At 52.1% G+C, this 26,930-nt stretch overlaps 1 protein-coding gene across 2 annotated transcripts in view; it reads left to right on the top strand.

Moving 5' to 3' along the window:
• The first annotated feature begins 311 nt into the window (after window positions 1-311).
• The window catches only part of RCC2 (regulator of chromosome condensation 2), a 32,650-nt gene continuing 6,031 nt past the window's right edge, over window positions 312-26,930 (top strand). Inside the window, exons 1-10 of one of the 2 annotated variants that reach the window (XM_030805407.1) lie at window positions 312-522; window positions 1,551-1,843; window positions 10,704-10,797; window positions 14,249-14,392; window positions 17,098-17,229; window positions 17,643-17,731; window positions 19,108-19,222; window positions 23,311-23,477; window positions 26,017-26,197; window positions 26,555-26,660. In XM_030805407.1, the coding sequence (XP_030661267.1) occupies window positions 1,559-1,843; window positions 10,704-10,797; window positions 14,249-14,392; window positions 17,098-17,229; window positions 17,643-17,731; window positions 19,108-19,222; window positions 23,311-23,477; window positions 26,017-26,197; window positions 26,555-26,660 (1,313 nt within the window). In that variant the 5' untranslated portion in view covers window positions 312-522; window positions 1,551-1,558. The remainder of the gene's footprint in view (window positions 523-1,550; window positions 1,844-10,703; window positions 10,798-14,248; window positions 14,393-17,097; window positions 17,230-17,642; window positions 17,732-19,107; window positions 19,223-23,310; window positions 23,478-26,016; window positions 26,198-26,554; window positions 26,661-26,930) is intronic. The other variant, XM_030805408.1, reaches the window with a different exon arrangement.

Genomic DNA, 26,930 nt, shown 5'->3' with positions numbered 1-26,930 from the left:
GCGTGAGCGAAGTAACTATTTTCCAGCGAGTGTCCTCAGGTGACCTGTCTAGACGTGCCCAGGAAAAACAATCCAACATCCTCTTAAGCCGCAAAGAAGTCCCTGACACGCAGGCCGCACTGCGTGGAAGGCCCGAAGCGCGCTCGCGGGCCCGCGAAAGGGGCAGGAGCAGCGGAGCCGAGGCGGGCGGCGTGGCGTGCGGCGCGGGGCGCAGGCTCGGGTGGGCCGGGCAGGGCCAGGCGGGGCGGGGGCGCCGGCGCCGGGTCCGCCGGCCTGCAGGGGGCGCGCGCGCCCCGGGCCCCGCGCCTCCCGCCCCGCCGCGCGCTCGCTTGCCGCGCGGCCGCACATGTGTTTCTGTTTTGTGTTGTAGCATTTGTTCTGGAAGCTCGTATTTACATTTTAAGTGTATCTGGTGAGTGGGCTGGAGCCCTCGTCTGGGCCGGAAAAAAAAAAGCCCTCCGATCCGTCTTTTAGTTGCTTCTCTTCCTTTTTTTCTCTCCGGTTTCTCATCACTCCAACCAGGTAGGGTCTGAAAATCGACAGTGATCAGTTTGTGGGGTCTGGGAAAGTTTTTTTTTTTTCCTTTTTTTAAAGAGAAAAGGTTAAAAAAAAAACCTGGGGGAGGGGGGCGGGGGGATTGAAGGAATAAAAAGAGGAAGGAAGGCTGATCCACGTGGTTTAATCGGAGACAGACAGAGATCCCATTGTTCAAAATCAATAAAAAAAAAAAAAAAAAAAAAAAGCAGACAGGGGAGAGCGCAGGGACGCCGGGGAGCTGGCTGCGGCCCTGGGCATTTTGCAGTCGGATCGGAGACCGGCCGGGCCGCACGGCCGGCAAGGGGGCTGGGAGAGAGTTGGGCACCATTAAAGTTTTTATTTTTCGTGTCTGTGCGAGCAGGTGTTTGGGGCTAGGGTCCGGCTTTCTTCGGGTTCTTCCCCCGTCGCCGGGGGCAGTCCACTGGAGGGATTCGGCTAACTAGAGCCCGAGGTCGGAACCCCTGAGCTGGGGCCGAACGGGGGTCCAGGGCTGACGCGGGGTGGGGGAGAGCGTTGCATTAAATGCAATGAGTGGGTTTGGGGGGAGGCTGCGGAGACAAAAGCAGCAGGTGGGGTGGCCGGGGAGCAGGGGCTCCCTTACCACCCAGATGCCAAGGGGGAATCCTGGAAATGTCCCGAAGCCTTCATTAATGAAAATCTAGGGGACTGGAGGCTGCTTTTACTTTCCCTTTACTTTTGGGGGGCGAGGTTGCAACTGTGATGCTTTGTGGGCAAACCTAACTTAAGGATAGGCCGAGGGTCTCAATTCTCCCTCCAGTGGATTGCCTCTGGGGCTCCCGGCTGCCCTGCGGGATTCCCCGAAGGAGCCGCGCCGGGGCCAGGGAGGGGCGCGATTTCCTCTCCCAACTCGCCCCCTCTCCGCCCACCCTGCGGCCGCCACTTTGGGGAGGGCAGGGGAGGAAGTGGAGGCCGGGTGGCTCGTCTCCGCTCCCCTCCCCCCGCGCAGTTTATAACCCGTCCATTGTGCGCCGCTGCCCCGTGTCTCCCTCCAGCCGCGACCATGCCCAGGAAGAAGGCGGCGGCGGCGGCCTGGGAGGAGCCCAGCTCGGGCAACGGCACTGCCCGCGCCGGGCCCAGGAAACGCGGCGGTCCGGCGGGCAGGAAGCGCGAGCGGCCCGAGCGCTGCAGTAGCAGCAGCGGCGGCGGCAGCAGCGGCGACGAGGACGGCCTGGAGCTCGACGGGGCCCCCGGCGGGGGCAAGCGCGCGGCGCGGCCAGCGGCAGCAGGCAAGGCGGGCGGCGCGGCCGTGGTCATCACCGAACCCGAGCACACCAAGGAGCGCGTCGTGAGTGAGGGGCAGTGCAGACGGGTGGGCGCAGGGCCGGGGCCGGCGGGGGTAGCGACGCGGCACGGCGCGCGTTCCGGCCGGGGGCCGCCTCGCGTCACGCTCCCTCCCGGCGGCCGGGCCGGCGCAGGCCGCGGGCTGAATCATTGCCTCCGCCTCCGCGCAACAAAAGGGCTCAGGCCGGGGCGCGCGGCCCGCGGCCTACCCGACCCGGGGCACCGCGCGGGCGGTTGGCGGTTGGGGCGCGCGCCCGGGCCCGCGGCGGGGGAGGGGCGGCCGAAGCCCGCGCGAGGGGGTCATGGCCCCGCCCCCACGGCTCCCTCTGGTCCCCTCCCCCCCGCCTCGGGAAAGGGGACCTCAGTAAGTTCCCCTGGCCTGAAAAGGGGGCGGCCAGCGGGCGCCACACGTCCGTGGCCGCCGGTGCGCCCGGGCGCCGCGAGGAGGGGGTGGCCGGCTCTGTGCGGGGAGCGGCCGTTTGCGCCGGGGCTTTGAGGTTCCCGCCGCCTCGGCTCCGGCGCCCGGGGGGGGCGGGGCTTGACGGCCGCCGCGCATGCCCCGTGCGGCCCTGCGCCGGCTAGCGCGCCGGGAAGGCGGGGGCGGCGGGCGCCGGGGCGGGGTGCGAGGGCGCATGCTCCGCAGATCCCTCCCCCGAGGTCAGGGAAGCCCCCCGGCTGAGCGGTGCCTCCGGCCGAGGCAGGCGGATCACCTGAGGTCAGGAGTTCGAGACCAACCGTGGTGACAAAGCCAGCCCTGTCTCAAAAAAAAAAAAAGCACACACAGAAAGAAAAAGAAAAAAGAGCAGCTCCAGGCCCAATCATTCTAACCTCTACAGTGTGATCACGCTACGGGTATGCTTTGGCAGTATGGCTAACACATTTCTAAGATTACACATCTTCATGGCGGATGAATTCCATTTCGTAGGAACCTTTACACAACCCAAACCTGATTAGGGTGTCCCCCAAGATAGAGGTTCCGTCACGCTTGCCCGCTCCACCACATTATGTAACAGGAGAAAGATGGTCAATCTACAGGAATACATCCTGCAGTCCTCATGAAAAGGGGAAGTGAGGCCAGACGCGGTAGCTCATGTCCATCATCCCAGCACTTTGGGAGGCCGAGGTGGGTGGATCACCTGCAGTCAGGAGTTTGAGACCAGCCTGGCCAACATGGTGAAACCCTGTCTCTACTAAAAATACAAAAAGTTAGCCGGGTGTCTGTAATCCCAGCTACTTGGGAAGCTGAGGCAAGAGAATCGCTTGAACCCAGGAGGCAGAGGTTGCAGGGAGCCGAGATCACACCATTGCACTCCACCCTGGGCAACAAGAGCGAAACTCCGTCTCAAAAAAAGAAAGAAAAAAAGTGGGGGGAGGGAAGTGAAACAACACAGAAAGGGAGAACGACTTTGCTGCATTTAAATTATTTAGAAAATGACCTTAATCAGAGGGTGGCCCAGCCCCTGCAGCACCCACAACTCAGGTTACTTGAATTGGAGCCTAGTTTCCCCTGGTTATCTCCCCTTTTTGTTTAACTGGCAGGCTTGGCTGGAATATGCTACAGGTCTACAGTCAATGGGTTCTGTCAAAGTCCCTGTGGAAGGAGAGGCCTCTGGGTCCTCTGCCCAAGCCTACCAAGTTGGCATGGAGGGGGCAGTAGAGACCCAGGAAGGGTGCTAAGGCACTGGAGACAAAGCTCCCAGGCCAGAGAGCAAGCCTAGAAAAGAGCCCTGCAATGCCAGCAACTGCGGACCAGGCAGGCGGAGGTTCATGGGCACCTGTGCTCAGCATGCACCATTGAAGTCAAACCACCCAACACTGAGATGCAACCACTGCAGCAAACTTCACAGTGCTGAGGCCACACTAGAACTCTCAGCTCCATCAGGCCAGAGGGCATGGTTCAGGGGCAAGTTCAGACAGCCAGAGCTTAACCGCAGTGGCCTTGACCTTGGGGAGGGGGTTTCCTGGGTGACCTGGACATTTGATCAAGGGCTCACGAAGACTGACCCATCAAGCTAGCTAAGCATTTATATGCAAACTCAACCAGGCCAATAAAAATGTATTTGTGGGCCGGGCGTGGTGGCTCACGCCTGTAGTCCCAGCTACTCGCCTGTAGTCCCAGCTACTCGGGAGGCTGAGGCAGGAGAAGGGTGTGAACCCGGGAGGCGGGGCTTGCAGTGAGCCGAGATGGCACCACTGCACTCCAGCCTGGGCGATAGAGCGAGATTCCATCTCAAAGAAAAAAAAAAAAGTGTGTGTGTGTCTGTGTATATATATATATGTATATATACGTATATATATATACACAGACACACACACACACACGTGTATGTGTGAAAAACCCTGGGAAACTGAGTCTACTCCAGTGAGTGGTCAGATTCCTATGAAGGACATTAACTGTTACTCAAGTTTGTACGTTTCTTCACACATTAGATGGAGGTTAGTGTATTTCAATTATTTACACAATTGTTTGCTCTAAGTTGCTTTTATTTCTCTGTAACTTCTTTCCTCTGCCTTATGTGGAATTAACATTTAAATAGAGTAACAGAGAACTCCCAGCACCCCTTCTCACTTAAGGGGTGCTCCTCTTCATCAGAGACCAGAAACAGCCAATCATGGGAGAGACTCCTGCGCTTGCGGGCTCCATCCGGAGGGGGGGTGCCAGTGGGTGTGTGGGTGTCTGAAGTTCAGTGTGCCCTCCCAGGCTGAATCCAGCTTTCTCTGATGGGCCTACAGATTGTTTTATTGGATGAACTCAGTGTCTGCGACACTGCTTGTGTATAAAGGCCACGCAGAAGCCAGCCTGGCAAACAGTCTGCCCAACAAGACGAGTGATTTTTCATGTCATTTCACCTGGGTGCCTCCAGCAACCTGGTCACATAACATGGGCAGAGACACACGGCCACAGACAGAAAAGGCACTGAGCTGCTTCAGTCAACAAAATGGGATTTCTAGTCTAAAGCAATTTTTGAATTATGATCCAAATGCAAGGTGCATGTTTACCGGGCCCAGAGTCAACCTTTTAACATAGGTCCATTTAGAAGACCGCTGCTCCCGGGGAGGTAAGACCCCTGGGAACAATGCCGGCATCGACCAATTACCTAACGGCCATCAACTGAAACAGACTTCCAGCTCGGCTTTCAGTTTTATTTATTTGCTCCTTTCAGATTCAACACATCTGTCTCAGGGTCCACAAAACCTTGGCAACCCAAGACTGGAAAAACTACAAAGACCTGGGCAGCTTGCGACACTCACCTGTTTTCTAGGATTTGGCGGAGGCTGCTGCCTTTACTTGCTTTAGGAGGTTATGAAGTTCGCAAAGACTTAGGACTGAATCTACCCTAGTGTGACACGGTGCCATAAATATTTGGAGTTCCTGGCATGCAACTTCCCAAATCCTTGGAATCTCCAAAGCATTGTCTTTTTGTATGCTAATGACTGACACTAGCAGCCCCCAGGCAGCTTCCGGATGGGGCAGTGGGAGCTTAGGGACTTTCAGCCCCATCCTCCAACCTCAGGAGGGAGGTGACTGAAGGTTAAAGTGATGATCAATGGCTTAATCTACCATGCCTGCATAATGAAGCCTCCATTAAAAACCTGTAAGGACCAGGTCACAGAGCTTGTGAAGAGCTGAACAGGTGCAAGGTGGGTGGTCTGCAGAGGGCACGGAAGCACGGTGCCCCTTCTGCCACATCTAGCCTTACAGGTCTCTTTATCCATAGCCTTTGTAATATCCTTTATAATAAACTGGTGTTTCCCTGAGTTCTGTGAGCCATTCCAATAAATTAATCGACCCCAAAGATTAATTGGGAACCCCAACTAGAGGCTGGTCAGAAGCTACCAGGGCCTGGACTTGCCACTGGTGTCTGGGATGGAGGGACAGTCGTGGGGAATGAGCCCTCAAGCTGAGGGAATCTATCTCCAGGTGGATAGTGTCAGAGATGAACTGGAGGACAGCCAGCCGGTGTGCGCCGCAGAACTGATTGCTTGCTTGATAGTAGGGGGAGACCTCCCTTTACATCTAGTCACAGAAGTCTTGCGTTGGGAGGCGGGGCGTGGTGGCTCACGCCTGTAATCCCAGCACTTTGGGAGGCGGGCGAATCATGAGGTCAGGAGTTCAAGACAGCCTGGCCAACATGGTGAAACCCCGTCTCTACTGAAAATACAAAAATTACCCGAGCACAGTGGCAGGTGCCTGTCATCTCAGCTACTCAGGAGGCTGAGGCAGGAGACTTGTTTGAACCCAGGAGGTGGAGGCTGCAGTGAGCTGAGATCGTGCCACTGCACTCCACAGCCTGGGAGACAGAGTAAGACTCCATCTGGGGTGGGGGGGGCGGTAGGCAGAAGTCTGGTGTTGGTTGTTGATTGTGGTGTGAGAGCAGAGGAAAAAGAATTTGAATTTTTTCTTAACACCTAGGCAATGACAATGCTCATCTGCCCTAAGAATGTTCTATAAAATGCACATCTTTTACTCAAGGCAATTCTGCCCCTCAACAATGTAAGTATTTGGCTCATCTTCTACAAGCCCGACACCTGCAGCTTTGGGGTCACCGAAGGCAATAGGTTTTGGACATTTCCTGGGCAGCTGCTTTCACACAGACCTCCTCCTAGCAACCCTGAGCAGGGGCAAGGCGTGCAAAATGCTCAGGAAAAAAGGTTCTTTCTGCAACAAGGTCTCCTGCCTGCCTGCGGCAGCACATATGGTCCCTAGGACTGCTCAACAGAGAGACAGAGACCAGAAACCTGGGGCCAGCAAGACTGGGCAGGAGGCCAACCCAGGACAAGGGGCAGACGGCCGCCCTAGGCTTATGGAAAGGCAATTGGGCTGCGTGGACCCAGCCCTGACCATGGACCAAACTCAGTAGATGCTAACAAAACTTAAATGTGGGGCACTTTGGGAGGCCGAGGTGAGTGGACCACCTGAGGTCAGGAGTTTGAGACCAGCCTGGCCAACAGGGTGAAACCCCGTCTCTACTAAAAATACAAAAAATTAGCCAGGTGTGGTGTTGGGCGTCTACAATCCCAGCTACTCTGGAGGCTGAGGCAGAAGAATTGCTTGAAACCGGGAGGCGGAGATTGCGGTGAGCTGAGATCGCGACATTGCACTCCAACCTGGGCAACAAGAGCTAAACTCCAGCTCAAAAAAATTAAAGCGAAACTTAAATGTAGGGTGTGTACTTTCCGTGAGGCATAAAGGGGCATCATTTGCTGAACCCTCAGCCTCCCAGGTGCTCTGATTCTAGAACAGCACCGACAGCCCAAAGGATGGGCATCATGGGCTCTGTTGGTTTTTAAGTGGATAGAGAAAGGAAGACGTAGCTTTTAGAGTCCTGCTTATACACATATGTAAAATAATAACGTATTTATGTGTATAAACAGGAACTTAAAAGCTGCAATGGACTGCTGTTTACTCACATTAAGACTTACAAACGTGCAACCCAACACAGGGCTCGCGCCTGTCACCCCAGCACTTTGGGAGGAGGCTGACGCAGGCAGATCACTTGAGGCCAGGAGTTTGAGACCAGCCTGGCCAACATGGTAAAACCCAGGCTCTACAAAAAGTACACAAATTATTCGAGTGTGGTGGCACACACTTGTAATCCCAGCTACTCGAGAGGCTGATCAGCACACAAAAATAACTTGAACCTGAGAGGCGGAGGTTGCAGTAAGCTGAGATCGCGCCACTGCACTCCAGCCTTGCCATAGAGGGAGACTCTGCCTCAAAACAAAAAAAAAACAAACTAGCAAATGTGCCATTTCCATTGACAAACCAGCTTCAAGCAGCACAGCTGGAGGCAGAGGTGGGCCAGGGAGAGCCAGTGTCCCTCACACACTCCCTGTCTCTACCTTCTTGAGTCAATCTCAGCATGGGGTAAGGATCTTTTACTCTGATGGCAAAACTCAGCGCTCCAACAGTCTGGAGCTGTACAGCTGACAACTGCAGTCTTGGATGTCTAAACACAATCTTGCTTTTGGAAACTCACTCAAAATAGGATACAGAAGAGGCGGAAGTTCACCTGGCCTTTCTTTTTAGTTTCGTCCTAACATACTGTGTTCGGAGGGCAAATGTCTGGAGTCTGGCACAGCAGACTAGATGTCAAAGGAAACAGTTTCTGTGTTCCAGTTTCTCAATACTTTGGCCATTGTCTAGTCTAGCCTGATCCAAGACCCCGGGCAAGACCTTTCGACAGCTTTTGATGGGCTCTCCTCCACTGCCTAACATGTTAACCCTTTCATCCAGAGGGCACTTTTACAAAGCATATTGCCGTGTGCAATTTGCAGGGACATCAGGGGTTACTGCATTTGGAAATCCAGTTCCATCCATGACTTTGGACAAGGCCCTCAAATTCTGTGCCCCAGTTTCCCTATCTATAAAGCGGACGTAGAAAATGTGTTATTAGACACTGCCTGCGCTTCTCTGGAGGAAAGCACTCTACTGTTAACCCTTAAACACCCTTAGGAGATGGTCACTTATGGAAGGAAAAAAACCTCTCCGGGTGTCAGGCTCTAAACCCCAGGTGGAAGTTCTTGCTCTCTGGGGATCATCTGAGAATCTGGTGAAAACTGAGACCCTCTTCTGAAAAACGTATCCCACACCACACCAAACTTGCAGAAAGTTCTGTGGCAGGGGGATGCTGTGGCGGCCGATGCCAGGTTCAGATCTCCGGCTCTGCAGGCTTTTTCGGGAACGTTAAGTTGAGTCAGCCACGACCTTAATTAAGATTTGAGAAAACAGAAGCCCGCCCAGGACCCTAGGAGATGCTTCTTCACTGGGGGGCTACAACAGCCCAACCCGAGCATCCTGCAGCTTCGGACCACCGGTGGCTTTGTTCACACCAATCTCCTGCCTCAGCCTCCCGAGTAGCTGGGACTACAGGCGCCCGTCATCACGCCCGGCTAATTTTTTTTGTATTTTTAGTAGAGACGGGGTTTCACCGTGTTAGCCAGGATGGTCTCGATCTCCTGACCTCGTGATCCGCTTGCCTCGGCCTCCCAAAGTGCTGGGATTACTGGCATGGTTGGGAACTTTTATCGGCGTTACTTTATTGGCGTTTTATCGGCACTTTGGGAGGTCAAGGTGGGTGGATCACCTGCGGTCAGGAATTTGAGACCAGCCTGGCCAACATGGTGAAACCCTGTCTCTACTAAAAACACAAAAAATTAGCTGGGTGTCTGTAATCCCAGCTACTTGGGAGGCTGAGGCAAGAGAATCGTTTGAACCCGGGAGGCAGAGGTTGCAGCAAGCAGAGATTGAGCCACTGCACTCCAGCCTGGGCAGCAACACTGGGAGTGCAGTGGTGCAATCTCAGCTTACTGCAACCTCCGCCTCCCAGGTTCAAGCGATTCTTCTGCCTCAGCCTCTGGAGTAGCTGGGACTACAGGCGGATGCCACCACGCCTGGCAAATTTTTTTGTATTTTTAGTAGAGACGGGGTTTTACCATATTGGCCAGGCTGGTCTTGAACTCCTGACCTCGTGATTCACCTGCCTCGGCCTCCCAAAGTGCTGGGATTACAGGCGTGAGCCACTGTGACTGGCCTTTTTTTTTTTTTTTTTTTTTTTTTTTTTTTTTTTTTGAGACAGGGCCTGGCTTTGTCACCCCAGCTAGAGAGCAGTGGTGTGATCTTGGCTCACTGCAATCTCCAGCTCCTCAGCTCAAGCAATCCTCCCACCTCAGCCTCCCAAGTAACTGGGACCACAGGCTCATTTTTGTATTTTCTGTAGAGACAAGGTTTCGCCATGTTGCCCAGCCTGGTCTCCAAGCTCAAGCAATCTGCCCGCCTCAGCCTTCCATAGTGCTGGGATTACAGGCGTGAGCCATTGCGCCTGGCCAGACTTTTTTCCTGAAGCCTTCCAAGAACAATTCTGTAAACTGAAGGAAACCCCTTTTCCTTTTCACGTCCAGGAAAGATGTGTAAGAGCAGAAAGTGATACTAGTGAATGCTTCCCTTGCCAGTGTGGACTGAGTGAGGAGTTCAGAATTGAGTCTTCCACTAATAACCTACTTGAAATAGTATATTTTGACATTTAAGGAAGCAAAGTGCTGAGAATATGAGTGCCACCCAGAATTGAACAACGGCCCTTTTAAATGGCGTAGATTTTCGTTGACAGTATGAGAGTTGGTGGCCCTGATGACTTTATGTGTTGAGAGACTGAAGATGAACACTGGAGTATGCTGGTTGCTGTGACAGCTTGTTGCTCGAGAGCCCAGCCCCTGGGAGGTCCTGTTTCACTCACCATTGGCTCCCGGGCTCATGGACAGTGGCGTGAGGTGCCATCAAAGGCCGCCTGATTGAGACCCCCACATACCCACCAAAGCTGTGTTCTGCCTGGTCTCCCTTCAGTGGAGAAGTCGACCCTTGTTCTCTACTGTTTTCTTCCTGAGTCCCCATGGAAAGGCCCTCGGCAGAGTGGGCGGCAGAAGTGATGTGAGGCTCCTAAGGTTTGAGGTCCCGGGCTGTGCTTGCCGTGTGAAATAGAGACTTGGCCCTAGGATGAGCCCGATTTAATGCGCGAGTGTCCGGCAGGCTTCCTGCAGATACCTCTGTACATCAGTTTGCGAAGGAGGCATGTATTTGGGGTTTTTTTTAGTGTTTTGCAAAAGCTATTTTAAAGGGAAGTCAAAGGATAAAAATGAGCCTGGGCTTAGCAAGTGAGTGGCTGTGGGCAGGTTTGGGGTTGCCCGCATTGCCATTTGCCAATGAGGGAGGGGAGTGTGGGGAGACTCTGTTTGTGTGGAGGTCACAGGTGACATAAGGGCTAACAATGAATGATTTTCTTTTTCTTCTCATGCTGTCGTTGGACAGCCTTGGGAAGCTAGGTGCAGACTTACACGCTAATTCTTTTTTCCTTTCTCTGTCTCTGCAGAAACTTGAAGGGTCAAAGTGCAAAGGGCAGCTTTTGATTTTTGGGGCAACCAACTGGGACTTGATTGGTCGAAAAGAAGTGCCTAAACAGCAAGGTATGAGAATGGTGTCTCCAAAACCCATTGAGTGCTTCTTAAGTGCTAGGTTCTGTTGACCACCTGCCTGGTAGGTATTCCCTTCATTTACAAATGCATTTTCAGAGAGGCCAAGTGACATGCCTGAGGCCACACAGCCACTGTGGTGATGGAGCTGGATTTGAACCCTAATCTTAGTCTTTTAAAGGCAGAATTTTGAAGTGACTCACTAATTCCATTAAGATTAATCAGGAAAATACAAGTAGTATCCTCAAATGAACATTGCCACCTTTTCCATCTTTCCTCTCACGTCACTTGTTTTCATTAAAATGAAGAGACCAGCTTTGTGAGATGGTGTCAGAATGTCCTAGACATTTGTCAAATGTCAGGTGTCAAAATGTCAGGCATTGCAGAAGAGTCCACGTTTCTTTGCAAGCTGCCAAATTGTTGCAGGAACTGGTTTGACAGAACAGTCTGGAGTGGGGGAAAGCAGAGAAGACCTTAAGAAGTAATGTTTTGTCCCCAGTTACCTTTGGAAAACTGGTGCCTTACCTTAAGGGAAAAGGCGCATCCAGGAGAAGGAAGGCTGGCACGTAGCCAACTTTTATGGCTTCTTGATTTCGTCTGGAAAGACTCCCAAAGTGCTTTCCAGCATTGCTTTGCCCCATGAACAAATATTTGCATGCTGGCACATCTTGGCATCTTAAAACAGGGGCGTTGGAAATCACCTTGTTCCATGAAAACAGCTTATGAATCAGCAGCACCCGGGGGCCAGCTGAGTTAGAAATGGGTTTAAGTTGCAGGTAGCAGCAGCGCCTTGTTTGGAAAATGCCCAGCCTTCAGGCCCAAGCCGGAGGGGGCACGTCCACCCGGTGGGTGGTGTCCCAGGGAAGCACCTCCTGGTCTACAGTAACGTAAGCCCAGGTGCTGATGGCGCCTTGTTGCCAGTCCTGTGCCCGTGTTGCACCATTTCTCATAGCTGCTCTTCAACTGAGCAGCCCACTTGACATTGAAGATACAGAAGCCCAGAGAAGGGCAGTAAATACCAAAGGAAGCGAGTGGCAGGGCCAGGGTTGGAGACCCACCCTCTAGTTAACTCTGTTGCCTCCCGCGCATGTATGTTGCTGTAGATCTGGTGAAAACCAGAAGCCTGGATGTCTTGTTTTTTTTGCGAGATAGCACAGCAATCCACACAGTAGCTCTGTGATTAGGACCAGACCCCAGAGATCCGGAGGCCGTGGGAATTGACTTCTCAGTCTGGCCGCAGAGCCTGCGACTGCTGCAGGCGTTTAATTTGACTTGCCCCCCTACCCCCACCCCCACCCCTGCTGGGCCCCTCCAGCCCTTCCTTGGGAGGCCGGAAGAAACCCAACCTTGCTCCTCAGGAGCTGATGGCATCCTGGGCACTGCAGGGAAAGATGCTTTGGTAAGTCCAGGAGCTTCTGACCACCTGAGACTCCCCTTGGCTAAGCAAGGTCAAGTGTGGCACCGCACCCTTGTCTGGCGTCCCCTGGCCTCCTGTGTTGCGGCACAGGGTCGTGATGATACTTGTCAATCATGCCATCATTTTGTCTTCATGACAAAGAGACCTTGGGTTTCTCTTTTTCCCTTCCGAGTTTTGTTTAATACAGTTCCTGAATCTTAATTTAGGTGCCACCTCCTTGGGTTTTTCTTAAGTTTTAATGTAGACCATGAGGCTTTTATTTTTGGTTTGTTCTTTCCCCAGGAAATTGTTGATGTTCCTTTTCCTCCTTTCAGGGGAGGTGTCTGCAGGTGTGCTGCTTCAGGTGCCATGTGGGATCGGCTGGCCCCTGCCCCTGCCCCTGCAGCCGGAAGTCTTGCCCACTTGTCCCCACACCTGAATGAGGAAGCATGTGGCGCCCTCTGCTGAGGGCGGAGGATGGGGCTTGAACGTACTTCACAGATACTTTCCAGGGAGCCAGGCGCTTGATAGAGACATTGTAGCCTTTTTATCAGTTCCTACATTGGATCAGTCTTACACACTGGATTTGGCAGTGGCTAGCATTTCAGGATAATCACCACAGTCCTGGTGATTAATATTCTTGAGCGTCTCAATTTCAAAAATTAAGATTGCTGGGCATGGTGGCTCATGCCTGTAATCCCAGCACTTTGGAAGGCTGAGTCGAGTGGATCACTTGAGGTCAGGAGTTAAAGACCAGCCTGGCCAACATGGTGAAACCCTCTCTACTAAATATACAAAAATTAGCTGGGTGTGATGGCACACGCCTGTAATCCCAGTTACTCGGGAGGCTGAGGCAGGAGAATTGATTGAACCTGGGAGGCAGAGGTTGCAGTGAACCGAGATCGTGCCACTGCACTCCAGCCTGGGCAACAGAGCGAGACTCTGTCTCAAAAAAAAAAAAAAAGAAAAAATTAAGTAAGAAATTGGCCCTGCCCCATCCTCTAATAGGGTGTGAAGAGGGGTTTGTGAGGAAGGCGCTGTTGTTTTCTCTCCCATTGAGCGCTCACTGTGTGCCAGGCATTTGTGAGGGTCTAGGCTGGAGGGAGCCTACAGCTTTGGCCCTGGGTGGCTTCTTATGGAGTGGGAGGGCCGGGGGGCTCAGGAAGAGAGCTGTGGTGGGCTGTGCAGGGCTGAGCGTGGCTGGGGCAGGGGAGCCCTGGGGGAAGGAGATTTCTCAGTGGATGTTGCCCTGGAGGGCTTCTGCAAGGAGGGGAACTGGTGCTTGACTTGAGCTTTGAGGAACAAGTAGGAGGTGGGAAGGACATTCTAGGGGAAGCGAATATATGGGTGGGGGCCAGGGGAGTCATGAAGTGGCTGCCACACTGGACGGGTGAGAAAGGAGCAGGAGGTGGGGGGCATGCTGTGTGAGCAGTGCCCCTCCTCGAGGGGCCTGATGGACCCGCTGGGAACACTGGAAGACAGGACACTTGGGTCACCCCTCAGAAAGAGCCTTCTGGCCCAGGGCTGAGGCCGGAGATGGAGGGCAGGAGAGCCTGGGAAAGGAGGGGTGGGTGGCAGGGAGTGAGGAGGTCAGGTAGGTTACTGTCGGGGTGAGTGGGGTTTCCTGGGTCAGCCTCTTCCTCAGCTGACAGCTGTGGAAAGCCAGCACTCCTGCCTCCTGGACAGGCCTCGCACCAGGTCCCAGGCACTTGCGGGTGGGCGTGTTCAGTGGCAGAGCGCATGGGGCTGAGGCCTGTGAGAGGTGGGACCCAGAGAGGGGGCTGGGGCCGAATGGGTCTAAAGGTGGCAGGTGACGCCAGGCCTGTGCCAGCTCCTGGACATTTTGATTTTTGGGCCTTCAGAGGCATTGCAGAGATTCGAAGTGCAAACCCGATCCTTGTGCAACCTTCCAACAGCCATGGCAGGGTGGCACCCGAGGAACACCTGTCCCTGGTACCCTCGGGAAGTGGCTGCTCGGTGGCCAGTGACATTTTGGAGGTCACCCCATCACCCCCAGGTGTCTGATCTGCATTCTTATTCTCTCTGCAGCTGCTTACCGCAATCTCGGTCAGAATTTGTGGGGGCCCCACAGGTATGGGTGCCTGGCGGGGGTCCGGGTGCGGACAGTGGTCTCGGGCTCCTGTGCTGCACACAGCCTCCTCATCACCACGGAAGGGAAGCTGTGGAGCTGGGGTGAGTACCGTGTGGGGGCTGGGCACTGGGGACCACTGTCACCAGCTGTCCCCACACAGCCCTTTCTTCCGTTTGCCTGGAAAAGAGACTCGCATCTTACAAGGCTGGGCTCCTTCGTTCGCAGCCCGTGTCTTTTTTCCTAATTCCCAGCTCGTCTCTTGTCTACACGCTACATGCAGATCCCCTTCCTCCCCCTGACATTTTTTGCCCATACGCAGCCCCTACTTCTTTGATTCCTTGTGTTTAAGCAACATTTTCCTGAATCTTCTGCCCGAAGCTTGATCTTTTCTGATACTGAGGCGTGTGAATGTGTTAGGCAGGCTGTCCTTCCAGCAGACAGTTTCCTTCCTCTTTGAGGCACGATATGACATGAGACCTCTGTTTCTGCCACTTGAAATGCCACTGGCTCTTCTACCTCCCGCCTCATGTCATAGGATGCTGCGTCCCTGCCGCCATGGCCCTCGTGTCTGAGGTCTGCGCAAGTCTGGTCTGCAGGCTTGGCAGCTCACTGTCCGTGTTGTCTACTTCTTAGGATATTTCCCCAGATGCTTCAGTTTGCTTTTTTGGAGTTGTTCGGCTTTCCCTTCTGTTTCTCCTCACCTGGGCACTCGGGATGGGTTCCAGTTCTTCTGTTACCCTCTGTCCACAGCACTGTCCTCTGCAGCCGGCCGGCCCATTCCTTCCTGTGTCCTCTTCCAGATCATTCCAATCATAGGGTATGGGCTAAGGCTCATTTTATCCCCAGCCCTTTTGGTGGCCCCCGACCTCTGTCTCCAGCGGAGCATATTGGCATTTGTCCCCACCCTTTGTCGCTGGTCCTCTGGCTAGCTTTTAGTCCATATGACTGCATTTTTATTTTGGGCTGTTTGAACCGTTTTTTGTGATTTCATGAGCTGCTGTACCAGAGTCCAAATATATTAACATCTGTTGTCTTCCCTGCATATGGCTAATTTTGTAATTCTGTTGAAATAAGCTAAAGTGTGTCTGGCCCAAATTTATACTTCGTAGTCTCTTGATGACATGCTGACATTGCCACAGTTTTTGTTTTCTCCTGGTTGGCGAGATGTGTGTCCCTTCCCCCAGAGTACCCCTCCTACTTTGTGTTTCAACACTGAACACAGCCTTTTATGTCAGTGTTCCAAACTTAAAATACCTTAGTTCTGATCTCTCGCTGAGCTTCACTTGCGTGGTGGCTCTGAAAGCGCCCTCGGTTCTGACCCTGTGGGCAGGGACAATGTATGTCCCACCATCAAGACGTGTGATCCCCGAGCAGACAGTGCAGTTGGTGAGGACAGGGTTGGAGGTGTCACAGGCCCACTGCTCGCCACTCTAGAAGGCAGAGGGGCATTGTCTGGTGTGAGTGTAGAGTACCATGGGAGGGTGGCTAACACATTGCTCACGTGGGGGCTCCATCTGTGGCCCGCTCACCCTGTCCTGCGACATCTCGGTCCACTGAGCCTTGCGCTTGCTGCTCTGTATTCACATGCCTTTCACCGTGAACTTGGGCAGCTCCCATTGGAAGCTGGTGTATCTACCTCTCCTGCTCGAGTGCCAGTGCTGGCCCTTCAGCCTGCCATTCTTTAATTAGAGCTAGTCAGAGGCTGGTTTCCCTTCGTCACAATTCCCTCTCTAGTCAGAGGCTGCTCCTGCAAGCCTTCTCCAGGACAGTTGGAACTCATCTTAATGGCTCTGCTGTCTGCCTTTATCATGATCTAAGGGTGAACAGTTCATTGCTGGAGAAGGTTGCAGAGCTCCCTAGAAATGCTCTGACTTCTCGCCCCTGTAAGATCTCCATCAGTTTCCCCAAATGTCAGGTTACACGTGTGGTTTTCTCTTATCGGGAGGGATCCTAGAGTGGCCAGTTGAATTTTTGTTTTGAAACTTGGCAGTTTGTGTTGAAACCTAGATGAGGTGTAGGGGCTCCCAGCCCTCCTTTTGGTCCACCCAACTTCCACGTCTGTTTGGAGCTGAATTTGGTTCTGCAGAGGACTCGGGGACAGGGGTTGGCCCTCAGGCCTGCCTTCTGCTGGAATTCACAGATGCAGGGCCTTGGTCACACCTGCAGTCCTGGAGGTGAGGCTGGGCGTGTTGTGTTCAGCGCAGATCTGTGCTTTGTCACCAGGGTTCCTGTCGCTGAGAGTCCTTGAGGGGCGATCCCTAGGGGTGGGATTGGCACTGTTCTGTGAGCACCATTTACAGGGTAGAAAGGAAGAGAAATACTGGGCAGACACCAAATGGTCCTCAGTGGATGCCCAGAGCACCAAAGTGATTAAACTCTGGTGAGCCAGGTGTCAAAATGGGTGCTGTCTTAAAATACATCTCAAGAGGGTAGGGACGGGGTGGTTGTCTTGCAGGCACTCCAAATGGGAACGGCATGTTTCTGCGAGCATGCCCGCCTGTGCATGGTGTCCCTACCACACTGAGCCTCTCTCGTTTCCCTTTGTAGCAGAGATGTGGGAGGTACGCACGGGTGGTCCCGCTGCTGCCCCAGGGAAGGAGGTCAGGGGAGCTGCAGCAGGCGCCATTCCAGTGGGCGGAGGGCTGGGGCGTTCTTTGCTCTGGATCTTGGCTGTTGTTGGGAATTTGGAGGGTACCTTCCAGAGACACAGATGGGTGTCATTTGAGAGTGTGTTCGTACCCGCCTTCGCCTGGTGGTGCTGCCTGGACCACCCTCTCTTTTCTACTTTCTCTCATACGATTTGCAGGTCGAAATGAGAAGGGGCAGCTGGGACATGGTGACACCAAGAGAGTAGAAGCCCCTAGACTCATCGAGGGTCTCAGCCACGAAGTGATTGTGTCTGCAGCATGTGGGCGGAACCACACCTTGGCCTTGACGGGTAAGGAGGTGGCTGCTGGTGTCTCTTCTCAGTTTGGCAAGAGGCCAGATGGTCTGCCTTGGGGATGGGGCGTTGGAGGGTGGAGTTCCCCTTGTGACTCTTGGTCAGGATCAGAAAGAGGCCCTGAGAACCTGGGTATGGAGTGGCTTCTTGAGGGCATTGGGAGCCTCCCCAGTGGCCATAGGAGGCCCATCTGGGAGTAGGAGATGCTGCCCTGTGTTTCTCTGCACACCCAGTTTCTGATGTGAAATGGCTTTGCTGTGAAGCGTCTGCACTGCCAGCTTTTGGGCAGTCTCACTTGCCTTCTGCCTGGCAAATGAGCTGTTTTTATTATTTTGATGCCTTTGATTCTAAATCTAGTTCAAAACATTCACCATTATCTTCCCTTTTGTGACATTTTTCTTTCCTTCCAGAAACGGGCTCCGTGTTTGCGTTTGGGGAAAACAAGATGGGGCAGCTGGGCCTTGGCAACCAGACAGACGCTGTCCCCAGCCCCGCGCAGGTGACCCCTCCTCAGCTCCGGCTCCACGGCTTTTTGTTTCTCTTTACTTTTGTGTTTGATTTTCTAAGGTGGGGTCTCCGTTGTTTGAGTTAATTTACCCCTTGTAAAAAGAGGGTCCGAATGTTGAGTTACATGCTGTAGGGTTTTTTTTGTTTTTTTTTTTTTTTTCTTTTTTTTTTTTTTTTTTTTGAGAACAGAGTTTCGCTCTTGTTGCCCAGGCTGGAGTGCAATGGCGCAATCTCGGCTCACTGCAACCTCTGCCTCCCAGGTTCAAGTGATTCTCCTGCCTCAGCCTCCGGAGTAGCTGGGATTACAGGCATGCGCCACCACGCCTGGCTAATTTTGTATTTTTAGTAGAGATGGGGTTTATCCATGTTGGTCAGGCTGGTCTGGAACTCCTGACCTCAGGTGATCCACCCACCTTGGCCTCCCAAAGTACTGGGATTACAGGTGTGAGCCACCACGCACAGCCTTGCTATAGTTTTTAAAACAGGCTTAGTTTGTGCAGGTTGAAAACCATCCTGAAAACATTTTGTTTCCAAATGGAGAAATCTGTTAGAAATGCCTTGTCGTAAGCCTATTCTGTTCCAAAGAAAGAGATGTTATATGGATGGAATTGTACTTAGGCGCAAATACTTTGTTTTGACCTTGTATAAAGTCACCAGCCAGGTGCTTAGAACACAAATACGAGATAGGCAGTCTTTTTTTTTGGAGGGGAGACGGAGTCTCACTCTGTTGCCAGGCTGGAGTGCAGTAGCGCGATCTCAGCTCACTGCAACCTCTGCCTCCCAGCTTCAAGCGATTCTCCTGCCTCAGCCTCCCGAGTAGCTGGGACTGGGCATGCTCCACCACGCCCAGCTAATTTTTGTATTTTTAGTAGAGACGGGGTTTCACCATGTTGGCCAGGATGGTCTCCTTCTCTTGACTTCGTGATCCGCCTGCCTCAGCCTCCCAAAGTGCTGGGTGTGAGCCACCGCTCCCAGGAGATAGGCAGTCTTTTTTTTTCTAAGAAACTTGAGTTGGAGGGGTGAGATTTATACCTTCCAAACAAACTACCACTAAAGGCAGAAGAAGGCAGAAGAATGCTAAGTGCCAATTAGTGGTTTAGGTGATGAAGGAAGGGAGGGACTTGGTTTTATGGATCTTAAAGAGACAGTGGCTAGGCTTTGAACTGTGCTGGGAGGGTGGAGGCCTGAGGGTGCTTCTTTACATATCTTCTAAGCTTTGTGTTCTAGAAATGCCTTCAGCTTTTGCCTTCAGAATTACTGAATTTATTAAACTTTCGTTTGTAACCTAGTAATTGTTTCCCACCAACATGCAGAGAGGTAGAGGCTTTTTATTTTAAAAAATGAAAGTCTCCTTTCTTTTCTTTTCAGATAATGTACAACGGCCAGCCAATTACCAAAATGGCCTGTGGGGCTGAATTCAGTATGATAATGGACTGCAAAGGAAACCTCTATTCCTTTGGGTGCCCTGAATATGGTCAGCTGGGTATGGAAGTACATTTTTTAAAAGCTCTGTAATCTAACTGTATATATTCAGAACCAGAGATCAGTGTGGGGCTGCACACACGTGTTAGAAATGTGGGTAATTGATCTCAGATAATAGCCTTTGTCCGTTAAGTGGATCGCACGTTCAGCGGAACAGCGCTTCCTCATTCACAGGATTATGGAGTATTGCAACACTGCCTCGATGGAAAAGTTGGGACTGGAGTCTGACAAAAGATTTCTTTTTTTCTGATTTGGGAATTCATTTATATAAAGGGATTTCAAAGTGGAAAAAAAAATCAGACCACCTTCATTCAATTTCACATTTAAAGATTATGCCTTTATTGAAAATGAGAAAATTACGCAAGATGAACGTTGTTCTGGAAACCCTGGCCTGGGCGATTATTTCAGGTTGCCACGTGAGGAGCCCCGGTGGACCCCCTCCCCGTGCGTCATCCCTAGCCAGAATCTAGTTGTCCAGAAACTTGTTTCTTCGATCTCGTTGGTAGAAAAGGAGCATTCAGGCATCAGTTCTCAGTTAGTGGAGGGAGTGTCTTCCGACCTGATGGTCTCCCGTTCTCCTTCCTGTCTGAGCCAAAGTGCCAAGTGCGGTTCCCCGTTGCGGCTCCGTCTCCAGCCCCTGTGGGGAGGCCTCCGCGAGGTGTGGCGCGGGCGCCCTCTGCTGGACGCTTGCGCTCCTGCAGCCGCAGCGCCTGGCAGATGGAAAAGGTAAAAATAGCGCCGAGCCCGCTGGCCCTAGCCTCGGGGAACAGTGACTTTGTGAAACTAAATATACTTCAAGTCAGAAGTGAATAAGAGAGAACAGCCCCTTACGCACATTTCATATTTCGCGTTGGTTGCCGGGGCGGAGCCCGAGACAGTTGGAGAGCGGTTTCCATGGCCACGGCCCTGCTGCGGTGCCGGGCAGCGGTCTGCTTCCTGCCACGTGCGTGCTCCTGCTGCCTCGGCCTCCCCTCTGCACCCTGGCAAGTCGATTTTCCATCAGGAAGCATGACATGCTGTTGGTGATAAAAATGGTTCACTTTCATGGAGCAGTGACCGTGTGCCAGGCACCATGTATGCACTTTGTACAAATTCGCAGGTGCTCAGTTACACTCAACTTGCATGTAGTCTGGAAATCGGCTTGATTTGTAGCTACAGAACTGCTTATTCTCAGCGTATTACTTGCTTTAAGGCAGGTTTTTGTTTCCTTATCCAAATCCAGGTAGATCACTTTTAGAATGAGAACCTAAATCCGACTATGGCCGTGTCTCATCCGCACACACTCATGCCTTGTGCCCCCTTTTTTGCAGTGCACTGAACTGGGCCGGGCAACGCCAAGATAAGAAAGACGGAGCCTCCCTCTGTCTGCCGGGCTGGAGTGCAGTGGTGTGATCTCAGTTCACTGCAACCTCCACCTCCTTGGTTCAAGCGATTCTCCTGCCTCAGTCTCCCTAGTAGTCGAGACTACAGGCGCCCGCTGCCACACCCAGCTAACTTTTTTGTATTTTTAGTAGAGACGGGGTTTCACCATGTTGACCAGGCTGGTCTCAAACTATTGATCTCAAGTGATCTACCCTCCTCGGCCTCCCAAAGTGTTGGGATTACAGGCATGAGCCACCGTGCCCGGCCATGCCATTTAACTTTATTTTAAAGAGCTGTCACCCCTCTAGAGGGACAGGGAAGCCCCCTGTTTCGATGTTTTCTGGGGTAGTTTCTGTCCTGTACTTCTGGAGAAAGCAGATGTGTGCAGCTCTTTAAAGGAGGTGGAAAAAGCAGTCGCCAGATATGCCGCCTCTACTGTCTGGGGATTGTGTCTGTTCAGTATCCACTGTGTCGATGGCAAATAAAGGGACTCTAATCATTTGTTGACTGCCTTGCTGAAACCTTGTCCAGAAGAGTGCAAGTGTTTAAAAATTATCATTTTTGTGAGAGAAGTAGCGACATATCCGGAAGTGCATTCTATCTACTATGATGCCCTTAAATTCATCATAGCCTAGAAGGTGGGGGAATTTCTTAGTGGGGACCCTCAGATTTTTATTTATTTTTTTTGATACTGAGTCTTGCTCTGTCACCAGGCTGGAGTGCAGTGGCGCGATCTCGGGTCACTGCACTCTCCGCCTCCCGGGTTCAAGCGATTCTCCTGCCTCAGTCTCCCGAGTAGCTGGGACTACAGGTGTGCGCCACCACACCTGGCTAATTTTTGTATTTTTGGTAGAGACAGGGTTTCACCATGTTGGCCAGGATGGTCTCGATCTCTTGACCTCGTGATCCGCCCGCCTCAGCCGCCCAAAGTGCTGGGATTACAGGCGTGAGCCACTGCGCCTGGCCGAGACCCTCAGACTTTCAAATGGACAGATGTTCCACTGGAAGGGATTATGTCAACAGCAGAGAACTGCTGTCATAATAGACAGTGATAGTGAACAGAGATGATGCTATGGCACTCCAGCCTGGGCGACAGAGCGAGACTCCGTCTCAAAAAAAAAAAAAAAAAAAAAAAAAAAGAACCTGCTTAAGAGATGAGTGTTATAAAGCGCCCTGTAAACAAGCCCAGGAGTTTTATTGTGCGAAGTGTAGTTGTGTCTTCTTGTGCGTAGTGTAGTTGTGATTCCAGGGTGCAGTTGCTCCTTGGTAACCTGGGAGATTGCTTCCAGTACCCTCTGTAGGTACCAAGATCTGAAGATGCTCAAGTACCTTATATAAAATGGCATAGTATTTGCATGTAACCTATATACTTAAAATCATCTCTAGATTACTTCAGTACCTAATGTGATGTAAATGTTATGTAAGTAGTTCTACTGTATGGTCTTACTTGTATTGTTTGTATTATCTTTTTTTTTTCCCTTGTTTCCTCCTCCCCACAGATATTTTTGGACCACAGTTGGTTGAACTTGTGGCCATGGAGGGCTGACTGTATTTAAATAGCACAGTGCTCAGAAACACACATACCAGTAAGGGCTGAGGTGCACACCAGCATGCCATATGGAGGGGGATTAGCCACACGCCGGGGGCTAGTTTACAAACTGATACAACAAATTTTTTTGTGTTTTTTTTCTTTTTTTTGGAGACAGAATCTTGTTTTGTCGCCCAGGCTGGAGTGCAGTGGCACGCTCTCTGCTCACTGCAACCTCCGTCTCCCAGGTTCAAGTGATTCTCCTGCCTCAGCCTTCCCGAGAGCTGGACTATAGGCGCCTGCCACCACACCTGGCTAATCTTTGTTTGTTTTTGTTTTTTTAAGTAGAGACAGGACTTCACTGTGTTGGCCAGGCTGGTCTCGAACACCTCACTTCAGGTGATCCTTCTGCCTCGGCCTCCCAACGTGCTGGGATTCCAGGCGTGACCTACCGTGCCCGACCAAACTGATGATCACAGTGTGGGAATAGGAGCAGTTTAAAACTACAAACTACTTAGCAGCCCTGCTGCTGCAGGTGGCTGCAGGAGATTGGGTGTCTGGCGTGTTCTCAGGACTGGAGCAGCTGGGTTCCTGGTGTGTGCTGAGCTGGGTCCTTGCGAACCAGTCCCTGGGTCAGTCGAAGTGTGGGAACTGCAGGCTTTAGCCAGCCATAACCATATGTTTAGGTTGCTGGTAATTCATAAAAGCAGAGGCCTGGGATTGTGTGTGGAGCTTTTCTGTCTATTCTTGGCCCATGAGGGGCTCCTTGTCGTCCCTCCAGTGGAGTAGAGGTCTTACTTGATAGACAATTCCTTGATCAGCAGCTTCAACTTTTCTGACTGCAACCCATTGTAAGAAATAAGTTTTCTATTGCAACCCAATCTGAACATCTAATACCTTACCTGGAATTGTTATAACATGGTGGCATTATTATGTGTAGAGTATTCTTTGTCATTCTGTTCTATTCGTTTTTAAAAAATAACTGGTCTCAGCTCACAAAATTGATTTCACTGACCCACTCGCTGTGCTGTGCCTCAGATTGGAAACGTTGCTTTTGTTGGCCAATGTGTGCTGGTCTAAGGCCCAGAAGGGCCAGATTGGGTTGCTGCCGAGGCTCACTACAGACTCCGTCGTGTGAGCACACTGACACGTCCCTTGTGCTTGTGTGCCGCTGATGGCCGGCTCTGTGGTCTCTACAGGACACAACTCAGATGGGAAGTTCATCGCCCGGGCACAGCGGATAGAGTACGACTGCGAACTAGTTCCCCGGCGAGTGGCCATCTTCATTGAGAAGACGAAAGACGGACAGATTCTGCCTGTTCCAAATGTGGTTGTGCGAGACGTGGCCTGTGGCGCTAACCACACGGTGAGGCTCGGCTTTTCTCACTTTCTGAGAGTCGCACTGGGATGGAGGGGGTGTTTATGCTCAAGTTTCCTGACGCTTGGTTTTGGCTAGGAACTGATCCCAGGTAGACATCTGCTTGCTTCTTCAAGAGGGCTTTGCACCCTGGCCAAAAAGGGTCCTTGGTCCCAGGGCAGGGTTCCCTGTCACTGCCTCCTATGTTAACTTCTCCCGTGATTTAAATAGACACATCTTAAACAAGTAGATGTTTTGCCACCCTCACCTGCACCTTAAGGTAAGCACTTTCTGCTTTTGGCTTTTATCTAACATAACATCACAGACATCTTTCCAGGTCACTAGATGGTGCCCCATACTGGGGATGTGAGTCATTTTTAATCAGTAGGTTGTCCCCCGTCCCCTGTCCCCCGTATCCCGTCCCCCCCTCCCCCCGCCTTTTGAGATAGTTTCACTCTTGTTGCCCAGGCTGGAGTGCAATGGTGAGATCTCAGCTCACCACAACTTCCACCTCCCAGGTTCAAGCAATTCTCCTGCCTCAGCCTCCCGAGTAGCTGGGATTAGAGGCACCTGCCACCATTCCTGGCTAATTTTTGTATTTTTAGTAGAGACGGAGTTTCACCATGTTGGTCTCAAACTCCTGACCTCGTGATCCACCTGCCTCGGCCTCCCGAAGTGCTGGGATTACAGGTGTGAGCCGCCGTGCCCAGCTGTTAGTATATCTTTTAATTTTAATGGCCTTGCTGTGGTTCTTCTGTCTGAGAATGCCTAGGAGTCTCTTTGTTCTATGCTTTGTTGAAAGAGCCTAGGCTAGGATTCCAGAGATCAAGTTGGTCCTCCCCACTGAGTGGTCTCAGCTCGCCACTTCCTTCCCTTGGAATCTTCTTGCCGATGAAGAATGCCCAGGGAATTGGGCTAGGACTAGAGCAGATTTCAGTTTGTGCAAGTCCAAAAACTGTGATTTGTTTTGTCTGATGTAGTCAGGGGAAATAAAGTTGGCTCTTGTTTAGGGCCTTATAGATCAAGTTTTTTAGTAAGTTGTAGATTCACATGGTTTAGACATGAAACATCAAAGAACTGAATTGGCATGTCAGAAGATGGGAAAACAAGACTGAAGAAGATAAATCTTAAACACTTGAAGTGTCTTTGAGTTCATTTCATCAGTGACCAGGTACAGGTTACCTCTGTGTACCTGTGGGCAAGGGAAGTCTAAAGAAAAATCCAGGCTGGGCGCAGTGGTTCATGTTTGTAATCTCAGGACTTTGGGAGGCCAAGGTGGGCGGATCATTTGAGACCAGCCTCGGCAATGTGGTGAGACCCCCATCTCTACCAAAAAACCCACAAAAATCAGCTGGGCATGGTGGTGCACACCCAAGTCCTAGCTACTTGGGAGGCTGAGGTAGAAGAATCACTAAAACAAAAAATGAGCTGGGCACAGTGGTGGGCGTCTGTAATCCCAGCTACTCAGGAGGCTGAGACAGGAGAATCTCTTGAACCTGAGAGGCGGAGGTTGCAGTGAGCCGAGATAGTGCCACTGCACTCCAGCCTGGGTGACAGAGCACGAGACCCTCTCGAGGGGGGAAAAGAAGGAACGAAAAATCCAGGAACAGGTAGGCCTTTTCTCTTCTGTTCTTTCTGCAATTGAATCTTTTTGTTTGTTTGTTTGTTTATTTTTGAGATGGAGTCTCATTCTGTCGCCCAGGCTGGAGTGCAGTGACACTATCTCGGCTCACTGCAACCTCCGCCTGTCAGGTTCAAGAGATTCTCCTGTCTCAGCCTCCTGAGTAGCTGGGATTACAGATGCACACCACTGTGCCCAGCTAATTTTTTGTGTTTTAGTAGAGATGGGTTTCACCGTGTTGCCCAGGCTGGTCTTGAATTCCTGAGTTCAGGCAATCCACCTGCCTCGGCCTCCCAGCATGCTAGGATTACAGGCATGAGCCACTGCCCCTGGCCGAATCTCTGTTGTAATGGGAATCAAATGATTGCCGTACTATCAGGAGACATAGCCCTGTTGCTTCTGACTAAGGAAAGGGTTAAGACTTGTAACTTAAATAAATAAATAAACAGAACAAAAAAGGATTGGAAAATGGAGTCCCTGGCAGAGAAAATAGCAAACAGGGCTTATTGAATGCATGCCATTTTGCTACGCTTGCTCCTGTTGCCTCCTCCCCCACTGCTGGAGGCGGGAGATAGAGGATCTTTCTGCTGGAGGCGGGAGGTAGAGGATCTTTCTGCTGGAGGCGGGAGGTAGAGGATCTTTATGCTGGAGGCAGGCAGAGGATATTTCTTTGGTTTTTGGAGATAGGGTTTCACCATGTTGGCCAGGCTGGTCTCGAACTCCTGACCTCAAGTGATCCACCTGCCTTGGCCTCCCAAAGTGTTGGGATTAGATGTGAACCACCGCGCCCAGCTGGTAGGGGATCTTGAATGTTGCTGTTCCTTTGCCCTTAGCATTTGCATCAGGTTGTCTGCACAGAAACGATGACCCCTCTTGTTGCCTGTTGGAAGTCAGTCTGTTCCAACCCTGTGTTTTCTTTCCTTGCAGCTGGTCCTGGACTCCCAGAAGCGAGTCTTCTCCTGGGGCTTCGGTGGCTATGGCCGGCTGGGCCATGCAGAGCAGAAGGATGAGATGGTCCCCCGCCTGGTGAAGCTGTTTGACTTCCCTGGGCGTGGGGCTTCCCAGATCTATGCTGGTTACACCTGCTCCTTTGCCGTCAGTGAAGTGGGTTAGTGATTTCTGGCCCCGGCTTATCAGTGCCCTGGTGTGGAACCGTGTAGCCACTGTCCTGTCCCTAGACCACGAACCCGTATTCTCTTTACCTCCCAGTGTTCTTTATTTTTTTGAGACAGGAGCTCGTTGTGTTGTCCAGGCTGGTGTTGAATTCCTGGGCTCAAGCAGTCCTACCACCTTAGCGTCCTGAGTAGCCAGGACTGCACGGGCACGCCACCATGCCCGGCTCCAGTTATCTTTTAGACAGAACGCTTGTGTGCCATCCCGTCCTCTTTTCACCCTGATAATGCTGAAGATGAGGCTCGGCTCTCAATGTCTGGCCACGCTGGGAACATGTTTTGTCTTCCCTCAGGTGGTCTGTTTTTCTGGGGGGCCACCAACACCTCCCGTGAATCTACCATGTACCCAAAAGCAGTGCAGGACCTCTGCGGCTGGAGAATCCGGAGCCTGGCTTGTGGGTAGGTGGCAGCATCTCCTGTGGGTGTGAGGTCTCTTCCTTTCTTGGGGGTGTCGGACACACCCATGGGGTGCCCCTCCCTGATGGGGCTCTGCTTCTGCTGCCTGTTGGGCTGTCCTCGGCAGGCCATCTGACACACTGAATCCCAGAGTCCAGGGGCACAGGAGGGGAGAGGGCCCATTCGCTGCTAGAACAGATGGCTGTTCCCTGTCTTGCGGGAAGAAAGTCATTTTGAAGGTTCAAAGAAATACACAAGCAGAGCTTGATGTAT

Source organism: Nomascus leucogenys, chromosome 24 (genome assembly GCF_006542625.1).
Source record: "Nomascus leucogenys isolate Asia chromosome 24, Asia_NLE_v1, whole genome shotgun sequence".
NCBI classification, from domain to species: domain Eukaryota; kingdom Metazoa; phylum Chordata; class Mammalia; order Primates; family Hylobatidae; genus Nomascus; species Nomascus leucogenys.
The sequence above is the reverse complement of the archived record's forward strand: the minus strand, read 5'-3'. Positions and strand labels throughout refer to the sequence as shown.